Raw genomic sequence first — 18100 nt, 5'->3', positions numbered from 1 at the left:
GGAAAAAAACTTCTGTTTACTCTTAGCTTGGGCTGCATTTGAATCAACAGTGTAGAAGTGAAAAGTTCTCTATCTCATTACCAATACTCTGAGCCATTCAATTACCCCAATTTTTGTGTTTCAAGTGGCAGATCCTTGCTGATAATTATCATAGCTTCACTGATTTCAACAGAGTTATGAGAATTCACACCAGCTGAGGATCTGGCCCCAAATTTTTTAAATAATATTAAATTATAAAATGTTATATTAAAGACACTCAAAGTAAGTTTAGAATTCCTGATTTGATTTTTAGTCTAGATTTTCTTACCTACCTAGTATTTTTTTTTTTTAAATACAATTTTATTTTAAGGGGACTTTGGAGTTTCTCGTCTCTTGATGGGATCATGTGATCTGGCAACTACGTTTACTGGGACACCTTACTACATGAGCCCAGAGGCACTGAAACATCAAGGTTATGACACAAAATCCGACATTTGGTGAGTGGGCAACATGCTGTTTGGACTGGAGTATTCATTTCTTTGTAATGAACAAGTCTATTAAAATGCATTGGTTTTCTAGGTCACCATCTATTTGCTTGTATTATGTGCTTGCTATTTCTTTTCGTTAACAAATTTTTTGAATACAAAAGAAGTCAGGGCCACCTGGTTAGAATGCTTGACTACTCCATTAGAACTATTCAAAGGCACTTATTTCAGTTCATAGCTACGTTGCAATTTGGAGCTTTGTTCCTCATGTTTAGAAGTGAGTAGGCTGTTGTCATAGGACGAGCTGGGCCTTTAAAGGGAAGATCAGGCGCAGCCTCTGCCAGTACCTGTCTTTTCTTCCAGGTCAAGGAACTTGGTGGAGAAGGATCAGGTGGTCATAGACGAGGAGCAAGGCCAGTTGGGAAGCGGGAGACAGGATAAAAGACAGGTTCCGTTCATTGGTGGGAGAAGTAATAGGAAAGCAGCAGCTTGCTCTTAGGCTTTCCAGTGACTGGGATCTGGGAAAGGACCAATAACACTGGTCTACAATTTTTGAAAAGTCGTCTGCTTCAGAGATAAAATGTGCTATTTATTATGTATTTTGATGTGCTGAATTCAAATATGACAATTAAAACAACTGATTGGCTACTGTTTCTAAGATATTTAAGTTTTTACATTTTATGTCTATGTATATTGTGTAGATAGTAGAGTTTTAATCATAAATTGTAAACCTAGGTCTTTTCATGTGTTTATGGTTGCTTTACATGATAATATTTCACCTGTCCTGTTTATGTAACACTTTAAAAATCAGCAAAAGGGTTATCTAAATAAAATTTATTATGAAACAAAAGGCAAAAAACTATTCTGTACATAGTTTAGTCCTATTCAGTGTCTACTCGGCGCTTCTTGGCTTGTCTCTTGTATTCATTAAATGGAGCATCTCTTGTCACTGTCCAGCAATAGTCTGCAAGCATTGATGGGCTCCATTTGCCCTGATAGCGTTTCTCCATTGTTGCAATGTCCTGGTGAAATCGCTCGCCGTTCTCGTCGCTCACTGCTCCGCAGTTCGGTGGAAAAAAATCTAGATGAGAGTGCAAAAAATGTATCTTTAGTGACATGTTGCAACCAAGGCTTTTGTATGCCTTGAGGAGGTTTTCCACCAACAACCTGTAGTTGTCTGCCTTGTTGTTTCCGAGAAAATTTATTGCCACTAACTGGAAGGCTTTCCATGCCGTCTTTTCCTTGCCACGCAGTGCATGGTCAAATGCATCATCTCGAAGAAGTTCACGAATCTGAGGACCAACAAAGACACCTTCCTTTAGCTTAGCTTCACTTAACCTTGGAAATTTTTCACGGAGGTACTTGAAAGCTGCTTGTGTTTTGTCAATGGCCTTGACAAAGTTCTTCATCAGACCCAGCTTGATGTGTAAGGGTGGTAACAAAATCTTCCTTGATTCAACAAGTGGTGGATGCTGAACACTTTTCCTCCCAGGCTCCAATGACTGTCGGAGTGGCCAATCTTTCTTGATGTAGTGGGAATCTCTTGCACGACTATCCCATTGGCAGAGAGAATAGCAGTACTTTGTGTATCCAGTCTGCAGACCAAGCAAAAGAGCAACAACCTTCAAATCGCCACAAAGCTGCCACTGATGTTGGTCATAGTTTATGCACCTCAAAAGTTGTTTCATGTTGTCATAGATTTCCTTCATATGGACTGCATGACCAACTGGAATTGATGGCAAAATATTGCCATTATGCAGTAAAACAGCTTTAAGACTCGTCTTCGATGAATCAATGAACCGTCTCCACTCATCTGGATCGTGAACGATGTTGAGGGCTGCCATCACACCATCGATGTTGTTGCAGGCTACAAGATCACCTTCCATGAAGAAGAATGGGACAAGATCCTTTTGACAGTCACAGAACATGGAAACCCTAACATCACCTGCCAGGAGATTCCACTGCTGTAGTCTGGAGCCCAACAGCTCTGCCTTACTCTTAGGTAGTTCCAAATCCCTGACAAGGTCATTCAGTTCACCTTGTGTTATGAGGTGTGGTTCAGAGGAGGAGGATGGGAGAAAATGTGGGTCCTGTGCCATTGATGGTTCAGGACCAGAAGTTTCATCCTCTTCCTCTTCCTCGTCTGACTCAAGTGAGAATGATTCTGGTGCATCAGGAACCGGCAGTCCTTCTCCGTGGGGTACTGGGCGTATAGCTGATGGAATGTTTGGATAATGCACAGTCCACTTTTTCTTCTTTGACACACCTTTCCCAACTGGAGGCACCATGCAGAAGTAACAATTGCTGGTATGATCTGTTGGCTCTCTCCAAATCATTGGCACTGCAAAAGGCATAGATTTCCTTTTCCTGTTCAACCACTGGCGAAGATTTGTTGCACAAGTGTTGCAGCATATGTGTGGGGCCCACCTCTTGTCCTGATCTCCAATTTTGCAGCCAAAATAAAGGTGATAGGCTTTCTTAACCATAGTGGTTATACTGCGCTTTTGTGATGCAAAAGTCACTTCACCACAAACATAGCAGAAGTTATCTGCACTGTTCACACAAGTACGAGGCATCTCTGCTCACTTTGCCTAAACAGAAATGTGTCCCTTTGCAAAATCAAACACTGACAAATAAGAGAGCACGACACTGTATGGTTTCTAGAGCTGATATAGGGCAATTTGTTCAGCAGAGTGATGTAAGCTTCGTTATGATTGCCTCATCCATGACTTCTAGGAATAACATGATGCAATTCATATAATGTATGACGCAGTACCAGCTTCAGATTGCATCATTCATTGTTTTGCCAAAAAAGCAAGTACTGTCCAAACCCAGTCATAGATTTATTCATAGATCCAGTCAAAGATGTATTTTAGTCATTTCTGGTTTAAATTGAGATCCCTTCCCTTTATAACTCACTTATCCTCCGCCATTCCCAAGTCAAGGGTCGTATATACTGACCCAATAGCATATCTTGAAAACTAGAGCCAATCAACAATTTTAAGCATCATTTTTGTTCTCAGTGACCCAGAATTAGTAAAGTTTGACTACATTTATTTCAGAAGCATTTTGGCTGTAGAGCAGTGTAATGGTTCCCCTTGCAAGGGCACCAGGAAGATCCTGTGAGGGGCTTGACTGAAGAAGCCTGGAAAGAGCATGGGGAGGAAGGAGACAGTAGGAGGTAGTCCTGGGAACCATGAAATAGAAATTTGTAGTGTAAGGACAGACAGATGCTTTGCAGCACAGGGTCCCAGGATCAGATCCTGGAGTGGTTGGAGAGCTTGGGCTCACCTACTGTGTCACTTAGAAGTGGTGGGAAAAACCACGGTGCCCAAGGTTGAAGAGCTTTATGAGCTCCTGAGATAAAGGGCAAAGGACCAAGTCGAGATACCTAAGTCTAAGTGATGAAGGACTTTGGGCAAAGGGTATGTAGGAACCCCTGCAGACAAAGGGAAATAGTTTTGATTTGGGGACTTTTATTTGCTGTGGATAGTAGGAATCTTGATTTGGCCAAATCACCCTACCAGCCCAAGGAAAACCTCCAGAGGAGGGAAACTGAGACACAATAGGGAAACAGAGGCAGTGGCACACGCTTGACACCAGAGAGGTAAGCACTCCCTCACAGTCATCTGTCTTAGACAATAGTTTATAATTTTCCTGCTATTCTAAAAATATTTGTAAGTGACTGAAGCCTGGTCTACACTACGAGGTTAAGTCGAATTTAGCCGCGTTAGATCGATTTTTATAATGAATGCGTCTACACAACCAACCCCATTCCGCAGACCTAAAGGGCCCTTAAAATCAACCACTGTACTCCTCCCTGACAAGAGGAGTAGTGCTAAAATCGACCTTCCTGGGTCTAATTTGGGGTAGTGTAGACACAGTGCTGTGCAATTCGATGGCATTGGCCTCCGGGAGCTATCCCAGAGTGCTCCAATGTGACCGCTCTGGACAGCACTTTCAACTCCAGTGCACTAGCCAGGTACACAGAAAAAGCACCAGGAACTTTTGAATTTCATTTCCTGTTTGGTCAGCGTGGCAAGCTCAGCAGAACAGATGACCATGCAGTCCCAGAATCGCAAACGAGCTCCAGCCTGGAGCGAACTGGAGACACTTGATCTGATTGCAGTATGGGGAGAAGAATCTGTGCAGGCAGAACTCCAGCAGAAGAAATGCTGAGATATATATGCCAAAATTGCACAGGGCATGGTGGATAGAGGCTACACCAGGGATGCACAGCAGTGCTGTGTGAAAATTTAAGGAGCTCAGGCAAGCCTACCAAAAGACAAAGGAGGCAAATGGTCGCTCCGGGGCAGAGCCCCAGACATGCCACTTCTGTGATCAGCTGCATGCCATTCTAGGGGAGGACCCTACCAGTACCCCAACACTCTCCGTGGACACCTGCAAGGTGGCAGCCTCATGCAACACGGATAAGGATTTTGTGGATGAAGAGGAGGAGGAGAATGCGCAGCAGGCAAGCGGAGAATCCGTTCTCCCCGGCAGCCAGGACCTTTTCCTCACCCTGGAGCCAATACCCTCCCAGGGCCTATTGTTCCCAGTCCCTGAAGGTCGAGAAGGCACCTCTGGTGAGTGCACATTTGTAACAACATTACAGGGGTTAAAAGCAATTGTGTTTAATGTTTGATTTGCCCTGAGCAATTGGGATGCAATCGCGGCCAGTACAGCTAATAGAAAAGTCTGTTAACGTGTCTGGGGATGGAGTGGGAATCCTCAAGGGGCATCTCCATGAAGCTCTCCTGGAGGTACTCAGAAAGCCTTTACAGAAGGTTTCTGGGGAGGGCTGCCTTATTTCGTCTTCCACGGTAGGACACTTTACCATGCCAAACCAGTAGCAAGTGGTCTAGAATCATTGCAGCACAAAGCATGGCAGCAAATGGTCCTGGGTTTTGGTCGCATTCATGCAACATTCGGTCTTTATCTTTCTGTGTCAGCCTCAGGAGAGTGATATCATTCATGGTCACCTCGTTGAAATAGGGGAAGTTTTGTAAGGGAACAGTAATCCTCTGTTTGGTGATCCCCGACACATTAGACCCTGGGCATGCTTGGCAGTTTGCGCTTGGCTAAAAGGGATCATCCCGGAGAATAGCCACACGGGGGATAGGGAGGGATGTGCTGCACATCCACCCCAAAACTGCTCCCCCTCCTTTTAAACAGCAACCGCAGCCCCTCCTTTTAAATGCAGCCCCTACTTTTAAACGGCAAACACAATCAGCATTGGTTGCTATGGAAAAGGAGGGTGCTGCAGTTTGAAACCATTCCCACATGTTATGAACGCGGAAGAAGCCAACCCCACGTACCCTTTGGCTTACCATGGCTGCCTGGAAACCGAATTCTATTGCCCAGCCGTGTGTGATGTTACCATACCGGCAGGTGCTCAATATAAAAGGCAAAATGCGACCTTGTACCTAAAACACATGTGCTGGCTGCTGTGAATTGCTTGATTCACCATGAAAGAGTCTCCCTTTTGTTCTCAAAAATGTATCTTCTTAAAAGTCTACTCTCCCTTTTTTTCCCCCCTCTGCAGCTGCAAATGCTTCTATGCTCCCCACATCAACTCCGTCCCTGAGGTTATTGCAGATTAGAAGGCAAAAAAACCGCACTTGCGATGACATGTTTTCAGAGCTCATGCAATCCTCCCGCACTGATAGGGCACAGCTGAATGCATGGAGGCATTTGGTGGCAGAGGCCAGGAAAGCATACAGTGAGCGTGATCGGAACATGCAGGAGGAGTTGCTGAGGCTAATGGGGGAGCAATTGGACATGATGAGGCATCTGGTTGAGCTGCAGGAAAAGCAACTAGAGTACAGACCATCGCTGCAGCCATTGTGTAACCGCCTGCCCTCCTCGCCAAGTTCCATATCCTCACCCAAACGCCCAAGAATGCGGGGGGGAGGCTCCGGGCACCCTGCCACTCAACTCCAGGGGATGGCCCAAGCAACAGAAGGCTGTCATTCAAACAGCTTTGATTTGTGGTGTGACTACAATAAGCAATGTGGCCTTGTCCTTTCCTCCCCCCCCCCCCCACCGCATCTGTTATCAAACCCTTTGTACACCCGGGCTTCCTTTTACTAGTCAGCGTTGTCAGTGATCTCACATATTTTTTTAATAAATAATGAATGGATTCAGAACAATAGGGACTTTATTTCCTGTGCCAGCTGTGGTTGAAGGGGGATTGGCTTGCAGGGAAGTACATTCACCAAAGGGGGGCGGGTTTGCATCAAGGACAAACACACACAACTGTTTATGCTTAAATAAATTTGTTAGTCTCTAAGGTGCCACAAGTACTCCTCGTTCTTTTTGCTGATACAGACTAACACGGCTACCACTCTGACACCGTCACACCGTAGGCTGGTCAGTTGTGAAACTGTTTTTCAAAGCCTCTCTGATGCGCAGCGCACCTCGGTGTGCTCTTCTAATTGCCCTGGTGTCTGGCTGTTCAAAATTGGCTGCCAGGTGATCTGCCTCAACCTCCCACCCCACCATAAACGTCTCCCCTTTACTCTCACAGATATTATGGAGCACACAGCAAGCAGCAATAACAATGGGAATATTGCTTTTGCTGAGGTCTAACCTACTCAGAAAACTGTGCCAGTGCCCCTTTAAACGTCCAAAGGCACATTCTACCACCATTCTGCACTTGCTCAGCCTGTACTTGAACTGCTCCTTACTGCTGTCCAGGCTGCCTGTGTACAGCTTTATGAGCCCTGGGAGCAAGGGGTAGGCTGGGTCCCCAAGGATAACTATTGTCATTTCAACATCCCCAATGGTAATTTTCTGGTCTGGGAAGAAAGTTTCTTCTTGCAGCTTTCCGAACAGCCCGAAGTGCTGAAAGATGCGAGCGTCATGCACCTTTCCCGACCATCCCACGTTGATGTTGGTGAAACAGCTCTTGTGATCCACCAGTGCTTGCAACACCATTGAGAAGTACCTCTTGCGATTTATGTACTCTTTGGCAAGGTGGTCTGGTGCCGAGATAGGGATATGGGTTCCGTCTATCGTCCCACCACAGTTAGGGAACCCCATTGCAGCAAAGCCATCCACTATGACCTGCACATTTCCCAGAGTCACTACCCTTCTTAGCGGAAGGATATTGATTGCCCTGGCTACTTGGATAACAGCAGCCCCCATGGTAGAATTGCCCACTCTGAATTGATTCCCTACTGACCAGTAGCAGTCGGGCGTTGCAAGCTTCCACAGCGCTATCGCCACTCACTTCTCAACTGTCAGGGCAGGTCTCATCTTGGTATTCTTGCGCTTCAGGGTGGGGGAAAGCAACTCAAAGTTCCATGAAAGTGGCCTTACACATGCAAAAGTTTCGCAGCCACTGGGAATCATCCCATACCCGTAACACTATGCGGTCCCACCAGTCTGTGCTTGTTTGCCGGGCCCAGAATCAGCGTTCCACTTTATTAACATGCTCCAATGCCTCCATGATATCCCAATTGCCACATCCCGTGCTTTCAGGAACATGTGTCCATGTCCTCCTCACAATCTTCCTCGTGCTGGCGGCTCCTAGCTAGGCTCTGCACATACTGCAGGATAATGCACGAGGTGTTTACAATGCTCACAAAAGCAGTGTGCAGCTGAGTGGGCTCCATGCTTGCCGTGCTATGGCGTCTGCATGGATAACCCAGGAAAAAAGGCGCAAAATGATTGTTTGCCGTTGCTTTCAAGGAGGGAGGGAGGAGACTGACGGCATGTACCCAAAACCACCTGTGACAATGTTTTTGCCCCATCAGGCATTGGGAGCTTAACCCAGAATTCCAATGGGCAGCGGGGACTGTGGGATAGCTACCACAGTGCACCACTCCGTAAGTCAATGCTAGGCGCCGTATTGAGGATGCCCTCCACTGACCTAATGTGCTTAGTGGGGACACACACGATCGACTGTATAAAATCGGTTACTAAAGATCAACTTCTATAAAATCAACCTAATATTGTAGTGTAGACATGCCCTTACTGTCGTCTCATATTCTAAAATGCCCATTACCTTCCCAAAGAATGTAGTATTTCTTTAAAAAAGGGACTTGTTTGTTGTTTTGTGGGCACATGCATCTGAGTGATTGCTTTTTTTTTTTTTAATATTCCAAATCAGGAAATTCTCTGTACAAAGACTTTGAACACTGGACTGCAGTTTTATTACTGAATTACTTGAAATCCCTGAAGATTTACGGCACTTTCTGCTCCAGTCCTCCTCAGATATATTGGTGGCACCTGTGGACAGTTCTAAATATTGAGAACAGATTGCCAAACTTTTAGACACTAGTAACATTTACTATTATTCACAGGCAATATACTGTAGTATTCAGCTTGTGTCAAGGGATGAGTCAGGAATCTCGTCTGATGCTTCCTGTAACTGAACTGAGAAAGATTTTATGTCAGATTCTGCACTGTTAATCTGGGCCCAATGCTATGAAAGTGTCATTCCATTCAATAAAAAATATTGAGAGGGATTTCAGAAGATGTGGGAAATAAGTCATTCAGCACGCAGTGAAATCCTGTTCAAGCCATGAATTATAGTTGTTGTTACTGAGTTGCCATAAGGAGTATTTTATTTTCTTGCAGTATGAGCGGTTTTATCAGTGCAGCTTTCTATACATTAAACATAAAGGAAGTGGGACAAATTCTATTCATAATTACACCTTTGCAATCCCTCTGATGTCATTGGGGTTGTAGAGGACTAAATGAGAGCAGAAATTGGTCGAGTATATTGATATAGTATCTGTTAATTATACTTCCTTAATGTAAAGCGTCAAACCACACAAGACAGAACCATCACAAGCAGTAACTTTATTTTAGATAGTATACTTCTAATATTTCATGGTACTTTTCAGATCTAGTCTTTAAAGGCTGTCTTCTACACAGGATTCTCACTCTTTGGTCTCATGCTCCCAGTGCAAGAGAGGACAGAACTCCTATAACACAAAACTTTTTGGCTGTCTGAGGCAGGGGTACTGAAGATCCACATGCACCATCAAATGCCAGAACCTCGGCCCTAAGTAACTTCCAGTCAGCTCCTTGTTAGTCAAGAAAGCTGAGATCAGATCCCGTCAACCACTATTGCTCCAATTCTACTTTGATCTGTGACAGGTTTTGAATTTCTTCTGTTGGTTCCCTCAACCCTTCAGTTAGTCTTTTAATACCTCATCTGTTTTTTTTGCGTGCATCTGCTCATCCTTACACTCTTGAGGCTACGTGACCCTGAAATGCTGGCCTTGGTGTTAGCTTTAGATTCTACTTGTTAGTCAGTTTGTTTGGGAACCCTTCTTTGCCTACCACTGAATTGTTAATTTGGTTCCTGCACTTTATATTTTCAGTTGACATTTTTCAGTGCTTTATGTATGAGGCTTTAACATATTAGGTTCCAACAACAATACTTGATTTGCCATTCTTTTTAGAGCTTTGACGCATTGAGGTTTTGTGTCCAGACCTTAAAATACTTTTAGACTTGGAGATGTTGCATCCTATTTTGTTTCTGATGCTTCTGAGTGTTTCTTTCTAGATCTATGCTGAAGCTTCTGGATGTTCAATTCAGATATATTTTCCTTTCAAACTACCTTGTGATCCAAGATGCCATCATTCCTCTCATTGCCAGTAACGAAAGATCAAGAGTTTTAAAAAGTGTGAATGTGACAGCAACCAGCGAGCGTGACTACTGCGTGACTATTGCATTTTTGAATGAACTTGCTCTGCTCTTGCATCCTATATTGATGAGTTGGTGAAGACATTTCACACCTCTCTCCTGTTCTCCAGGGACTCAAGAAAAAAAGTACAATTTGCCCTAAAATACCCCTGACTATGCTTCCCTGCCCCCACAGTAGAGTGTGATGGTTGAGGTGGCTATGCCTGGCAGGGAGACCTTTATTCTAAAACCCAGTGTCCCCTTTATTTATCTGAGGCTGGATAGAATACTGATTCCATCCAAGTTAATTTGACAGCTATTTTGACCTTTCATGAACTAGTAATTGAAGGTAGATCAGTATTTCTATGCAGACCATTATCATCAGGTTAGTGCAAGCTTTGACACATTTGAGGGCCAAAGTCCACTAATGTGGTTCTGACAAAGCTGATAAAAACTCCTTTTGAACCAATCAGTATATGAGGAGCTTGTTTTTTTTTTTATGGAAGCTCATTTTCCTAAGGGCAGTGATTTCAGCTCATAGATCTGCTTTATATTATATTTTACAAGTATACAATGGTGTTCCAGACTCATCCTACATTCCTTCCAAAGATGATGGTAGGTTTCTACATTAGTGAGCCTATCATCCTGCTAACATCTTCCCATGACTGCATATCTTTCATGTATCTTCTCCTCAAATTTGATGTTCAGATATCCTTTGGTTTTTACTTATTGTGAACTAAAGACCTTAGAAAGCCCACCCAGATTTTCCTTTCTGTTGACAATGAATCATTAAACACTGCTGTCTTGAAAGAATCCTGTTTGTGTGACTGTAAGATTGTATTCTGGCAGGCCTGGAGAGAGGTGCCATTTCAGGACACATGCAAGGCAAGATGTGTACATTTGCAAAGCTCTGTTGCTAAGACTCAGCCTGTAGAGAAGAACCTCATTTTGGTTTCTTAGTACTGCAGAACCTATCCTACTCCTTAGAATCTCTTTCTTTTGGAATATTTTTGATATAAAGATTTGTTTTATGAGGACTCATCCTTAAGGCTCTGTCACTTTTCACCTCTTGTTCCTTTTTTTTTTTTTTCAAATTAAAAAAGGCAAAAAAAGGAGTGCACGGGACAAGGTCAAAATAGAAATATTAGCCCACTGCTGGCTGAAAAATAGTGTTGCCCAAAAATAAAAGTGAACTCAAGTAATTTCTACAGCAAAGGAGAAAAATAAGCTATAGACAAAAAGTGACATCTGTTTAACAAATAAGATGGATGCCAGCTTAAAATAGTGCCAGCAATTCCTACATAATACTGTAAACAAGGATATTATAATCAAAAGAAACACTTGGGTCAAGCAAAATTAAAACACACAAACTGCTGGCATCATACTACTGTAATAAATCGTTAAAAACTCTGAGAAATTCCAATCTAGATTTCATTAGGATAGAGCACAGAGATTGCTCTATTCAGAGGTTGTTTTCTACTTTATGGTGATATAACTGAGAAGCCATTACCTGTTCTAGGGTCTTGACCAAAAATGGAAAATTTGAAGTAGGTTATTAATTACATAGAATATATCTGGATTAGGTCTGGGTTTATTTGACAATTGAATTTCTGCAGTTAGTTTTAAAATGGCAAGAATGACAGTGAAGTATTGATAATTATGGTGACATTTTAGCAACAGTATGTGGGATAATGGGAGGTACTCTTTTTATATGAAACTTATGTGTTGATTTTTAAGGTGAGCAACCTGTTTTTTGTAATGTTGCTTGGCATATTTTGCAAATGAAATACATTCATCAACTAGAATTTGTATAATATCTTTTTCAAGATCTGTAATTTTTCACATATTGTTGTCTTGAGGGAAGTTCAGAACAACAGGCAACCATGAAAGCTTTGTGCAACTGCCTGTTCGTGGTTAGGTTCAGACCTGAAACTCAGGTAAGGTTTTATTGAGTTTTGAGCAAAACTCGGGCCAAGTTTGGGGTACTGGGAAAAGGAGTTATCATTATGGGTGTAAACTTAGTTGCTTTAACTGAATTCAACCAGAAATTAAGCAAAACTCTTATGGTTTTGTATGAATTACATTTTCTTTTTCTCTTTATGCCCAGAACTCAAACTTGAGATGTAAACCCACACAAAACAATATTTTTTAAAAGATCATATGAAACCCTGAAAAAATTAAACTGTTGACCTTAGAATACTTCTACCACTGTTAAAACAAGTCAGGATAGTAGAAGGGAATACAGAACTCCTGTCATTTGTATCACTGGTGAATAGAAATGTCAGTTAAATTATAATAAATTGGGAAGGCCAGAAAAATGTGGGCTTTAGAAAGATCTTACAAATTAAAGGGGAATTTCTGAATCTAAATGATATTTCAGCACCCTGGAAGGCTGACTTTCTCTTGCATTCCACTGTGAGGGTGAACTCCCAGCCCTGTTAAAGTCAATGGGAGTTCAGCTGGGCCAATATTTTACTCTAAGTCTTCAAATTATATCCTTAATGGGCATATCTAGATTCTTCATCAAGGTGACCTCTGGGAATAAAAGAAGATGAAACAGGGTTAGTTCTCTACTGATTAAATTGGCCCTGTTTCCCCCCCCTCCCCCCCCCCCCGCCCCTGATTTTTTTATTCTTTGTCTCCAGGAAACTCAATCAGGTCAGCAAAAAAGCAGGGTAAGAGGAGACATTTTAGGTAGAGGTCTTGTTCTTTGGCTGCCTGTTCATTCTCTGCACCTTCCTGACCTCAAATTTGATGAGTTGCATGGCCTCTACTGCATCCTTGAAGCTGCAGTATACCCCATGACCTTAATGCAGCCATCAGTGAGAGAAGGGAAGAGGAAGGAAAGATCTGTTTAGCTGTGGAATCTCCTACTCTCACTTTCACATAGTTTCTGAGCAGTGGCATACAAGGACACATAGAAGAAGTGAGCTCCATGTTCACCCTGTAAATCTTGCCCTTCACTCTGCCCTGTGCAGCAGAACTGGCCTAGTTCTGCTGGGGGCGGGGGACCCCACATAGTAGCAGGATTTGCACCAACTTGAATGAAGGAGGATTCAGCACCCTTCAGTTCTATGCTATTTCTAATATACTTGCCCCTGTTAATGGTATTCAGTCCATACTTGTGATATTAATATTTTCTCAGGATTCACTTCTTAAAATTAGCTGAAGTAATTTAAAATGAAAATATTCTAGTGGTAAACCAAGTTGGCAATCAACACTTCTGGCATAAAAACTGCAATAATGGTTGGAGAAATGGGGCAGAAATGATTGGAAATGTAATTTTGTTGGAAACAGATTGGGTTTTCATTCAGGAACCTAGTAAACTCTTTCCAAGAATGATATCAATAGCTGAATTTTGTTTTCCTGAGCCAAGTTAATATCCCTGTTACATTTAAAGCCTTTGCCCTCGAATTCTTCTGTGTGATCTTGGCAGATTCTGACAGATGGTCTATAGAGTTCAGGTGTATTGGGCTCCACATGCATCCTGTCATGGGATTTTCATTTTAGCTTCACTTGTTTCTCTTTGTTTTATGTTCCTGTCAGATTTTATTTTGTTAGGTTTTTTTTTTTTAAATTATTCATCTGAAGCTGGGACTGAAGATGCACAGAAAAGATGCATAATTGAGACTACAGAGATTCTAAAAAGTAGCAGCAGAATTTGTGTATTGTAGAGATTCCTAATACTTGACATATGAACTATTTTGTTTCTAATTGATTTGCATTTCTTGTTTCTTTTTATTGCACTGTTTCATTTTAATATTATGGCGATGCAGTACAGTAGTTAAATTAAGGGCAAGATTCACCAAAACTTCCTAACCACTTTCAAAAAGACATACAGGGCTATGAAAAATAACACCTGTTCTGCAAGTTTGTGGGGGGAAGGGCTAGCATACAAGTGTTTGGTTCAAATAAACCACTCACGTATGTTGTCTAAACTACACACACACAAACAGTTTTTGCTTGAAGTCCTATCCCTATGCTGGATCATGTAATTCAGGATGCAGAAAATCCCAGTTTGGTCTCTGACTGATTGCCCAGATTATCCACAGATAAATACACATAAAAATGAAAGTGCTTAGTTCATTTTGCATGTTTTATTATTTCGTATATTAAAATACAGCAAGATGTATACTTGGGAAAGGTCTTCAGAATTTTTTGCCAGAGTTGTAGGTTTGTGCAGCATTTCTGAAAGGCATATGTAGATATAGATAGATAGAGATAACTCAAAGAGAATTGAGATTGTGATTAGTTTAAAGCATCTAAAGCTTATTTTTTCTCTATGTTCCCTTCCTTGTCCCCCAGTAAATTTGGAAAGAGAAGAACCTAAGGCTGACTGTGCTGGCACTGTCATTTCATTCATTTGAGTTTTAGGTCCAAGCACACAATCCTGTGTCAAATACCCCAAAGTTGTGAGCAGGCCGATTACTTTGCATACCAAAAAAGTTTGGGTATAGTACAATAATTGCTTAATAACATCAGTGCTTTTCATTATCTCTGATGTAGTCATCTAATTGTTCTTAATGATACGTATTTCCCTTCCTAAGAATAATGGGCCAAATCCTCAGCTCATGTAAATTGATGTAGCTCCATTGAAATCAATGCAGCTATACCGAGCTGAAGATCTGGGGAGGCTGCTTCATGTGCCCCTACTCCCATACCAACTTCCCAGATCTTTATCCTTCTACTGCACCCCAATCCATAGGCGCCAACTTTCTCGGCACCGGTGGGTGCCCGCACCCCCCGCCCCTTTCCCCGCCCCTGGCCCCACCCTGACTCCACCCCCTCCACGCCCCTGGCCCTGCCCCCATTTCAACCCCATCCCCAAAGTCCCCGCCCTAACTCCACCCCCTCCCTGCCCCTATTGGATCCCTTCCCCAAATCCCCGCCCTGGCCCGGCCTCTTCCCCCAGCGTGCCACGTTCTCCCTCCTCCCCCCTCCCTCCCTGCCCCACGAATCAGCTGTTTCGCAGCAAGCGCTGGGGGGGGGGAGAAGCAGGGCGCGGCGGCGCAATCGTGGAGGAGGCGGAGGTGAACTGGAGCAGGGGGGTGGGGCGGGGCCACGGGGAGCTGACGGTGGGTGCTGAGCACCCACCATTTTTTTTTCCATGGGTGCGCCAGCCCCGGAGCACCCATGGAGTCAGTACGTATGCTCCAATCTGAAATCCTCTTGGCCACTCCAAGCTTTGGCTTCTTCTCTTGCCACCCTTCCCCATCTCCACTCCCCATCTCAGGCTATAAAACCCCAGGCCTCAGGCTCCTTTGCTCCCAGAAAAGCCCCCTGCAAGGTAGGGGTTGACACCTCTGAGGTACAAAAAAATGGGACATCCAGGATGATCCTGAGCCCATAAAACTGGACATCTGACAGTGTATACTGAGCACACTGACAGATTTCCTGGGAAAGCTGGTGTGTGTACTGAGCACCCTTACAGATTTCCCAGGACAGCTACCTCAAAATAAGGGATGATCCTGGGAAAACCTGGACAGGTGGCAATCCTACTGTAATGTCACTTCAATATCTTAGTACCTATTGGCTTTCCCCACTTCTCCCTAGCTGTTTGTGGCTCTTGTCCATCCCGCTCCCTCTGAGGTGTGCCAGGGTGAATGGGATCCTTCTTCCCTACCCCAAAACTCCTCAGAGGGAGGGGGATGAAAAGGGGGTAGAGAAATGTCCCATCAAGAAATGTAAGCTTGGCAGCTATGCTACATCATTAGCTGAGTGTGAGGACAGTATCTAAATTTCAAAAGATGTGGTTCTGTCACAGAATTTTGAATTTAAGAAGATTTGCAATTGCTTTCTACTGTAGAAATTATAGACGGTTATAACTAGATTAATACAAATCCAGGCTAATTAAAAATGTTTTTTATAATAAATAGTTACCAGTATACGTAAAAAGCCTGTTTTACTTCCTTAAGACTTAGTTTAATATAAGGGTTCAATTCATACAACTTTTTAAAGGGCCTAATCCTGCAAACCTTTATCACACGACTAGTCCTTAATATCAAATGTAATCTCCTTGAAGTAAATAGGTCTACTCACCTGAGTAAGCATTTGTGGTATCTGGCTCTAAATAAATATAAAACATAAAACCCACTTAACTAATAACACTGGTCTACAATTTTTGAGAAGTCGTCTGCTTCAGAGATAAAATGTGCTATTTATTATGTATTTTGATGTGCTGAATTCAAATATGACAATTAAAACAACTGATTGGCTACTGTTTCTAAGATATTTAAGTTTTTACATTTTATGTCTATGTATATTGTGTAAATAGTAGAGTTTTAATCATAAATTGTAAACCTAGGTCTTTTCATGTGTTTATGGTTGCTTTACATGATAATATTTCACCTGTCCTGTTTATGTAACACTTTAAAAATCAGCAAAAGGGTTATCTAAACAAAATTTATTATGAAACAAAAGGCAAAAAACTATTATGTACATAGTTTAGTCCTATTCAGTGTCTACTCGGCGCTTCTTGGCTTGTCTCTTGTATTCATTAAATGGAGCATCTCTTGTCACTGTCCAGCAATAGTCTGCAAGCATTGATGGGCTCCATTTGCCCTGATAGCGTTTCTCCATTGTTGCAATGTCCTGGTGAAATCGCTCGCCGTGCTCGTCGCTCACGGCTCCGCAGTTCGGTGGAAAAAAATCTAGATGAGAGTGCAAAAAATGTATCTTTAGTGACCTGTTGCAACCAAGGCTTTTGTATGCCTTGAGGAGGTTTTCCACCAACAACCTGTAGTTGTCTGCCTTGTTGTTTCCGAGAAAATTTATTGCCACTAACTGGAAGGCTTTCCATGCCGTCTTTTCCTTGCCACGCAGTGCATGGTCAAATGCATCATCTCGAAGAAGTTCACGAATCTGAGGACCAACAAAGACACCTTCCTTTAGCTTAGCTTCACTTAACCTTGGAAATTTTTCACGGAGGTACTTGAAAGCTGCTTGTGTTTTGTCAATGGCCTTGACAAAGTTCTTCATCAGACCCAGCTTGATGTGTAAGGGTGGTAACAAAATCTTCCTTGATTCAACAAGTGGTGGATGCTGAACACTTTTCCTCCCAGGCTCCAATGACTGTCGGAGTGGCCAGTCTTTCTTGATGTAGTGGGAATCTCTTGCACGACTATCCCATTGGCAGAGAAAACAGCAGTACTTTGTGTATCCAGTCTGCAGACCAAGCAAGAGAGCAACAACCTTCAAATCGCCACAAAGCTGCCACTGATGTTGGTCATAGTTTATGCACCTCAAAAGTTGTTTCATGTTGTCATAGGTTTCCTTCATATGGACTGCATGACCAACTGGAATTGATGGCAAAATATTGCCATTATGCAGTAAAACAGCTTTAAGACTCGTCTTCGATGAATCAATGAACCGTCTCCACTCATCTGGATCGTGAACGATGTTGAGGGCTGCCATCACACCATCGATGTTGTTGCAGGCTACAAGATCACCTTCCATGAAGAAGAATGGGACAAGATCCTTTTGACAGTCACGGAACATGGAAACCCTAACATCACCTGCCAGGAGATTCCACTGCTGTAGTCTGGAGCCCAACAGCTCTGCCTTACTCTTAGGTAGTTCCAAATCCCTGACAAGGTCATTCAGTTCACCTTGTGTTATGAGGTGTGGTTCAGAGGAGGAGGATGGGAGAAAATGTGGCTCCTTTGCCATTGATGGTTCAGGACCAGAAGTTTCATCCTCTTCCTCGTCTGACTCAAGTGAGAATGATTCTGGTGCATCAGGAACCGGCAGTCCTTCTCCGTGGGGTACTGGGCGTATAGCTGATGGAATGTTTGGATAATGCACAGTCCACTCTTTCTTCTTTGACACACCTTTCCCAACTGGAGGCACCATGCAGAAGTAACAATTGCTGGTATGATCTGTTGGCTCTCTCCAAATCATTGGCACTGCAAAAGACATAGATTTCCTTTTCCTCTTCAACCACTGGCGAAGATTTATTGCACAAGTGTTGCAGCATATGTGTGGGGCCCAACTC

General features: G+C 43.0%; 1 protein-coding gene across 1 annotated transcript in view; it reads left to right on the top strand.

The window, feature by feature from the left end:
* The window catches only part of NEK11 (NIMA related kinase 11), a 215290-nt gene that overhangs the window by 91528 nt on the left and 105662 nt on the right, over positions 1-18100 (top strand). The window contains exon 5 of the mRNA XM_065399194.1: positions 350-476. Within this exon, the coding sequence (XP_065255266.1) occupies positions 350-476 (127 nt within the window). The remainder of the gene's footprint in view (positions 1-349; positions 477-18100) is intronic.

The sequence above is a fragment of the Emys orbicularis genome, chromosome 2 (genome assembly GCF_028017835.1).
Source record: "Emys orbicularis isolate rEmyOrb1 chromosome 2, rEmyOrb1.hap1, whole genome shotgun sequence".
NCBI classification, from domain to species: Eukaryota; Metazoa; Chordata; order Testudines; family Emydidae; genus Emys; species Emys orbicularis.
The sequence above is the reverse complement of the archived record's forward strand: the minus strand, read 5'-3'. Positions and strand labels throughout refer to the sequence as shown.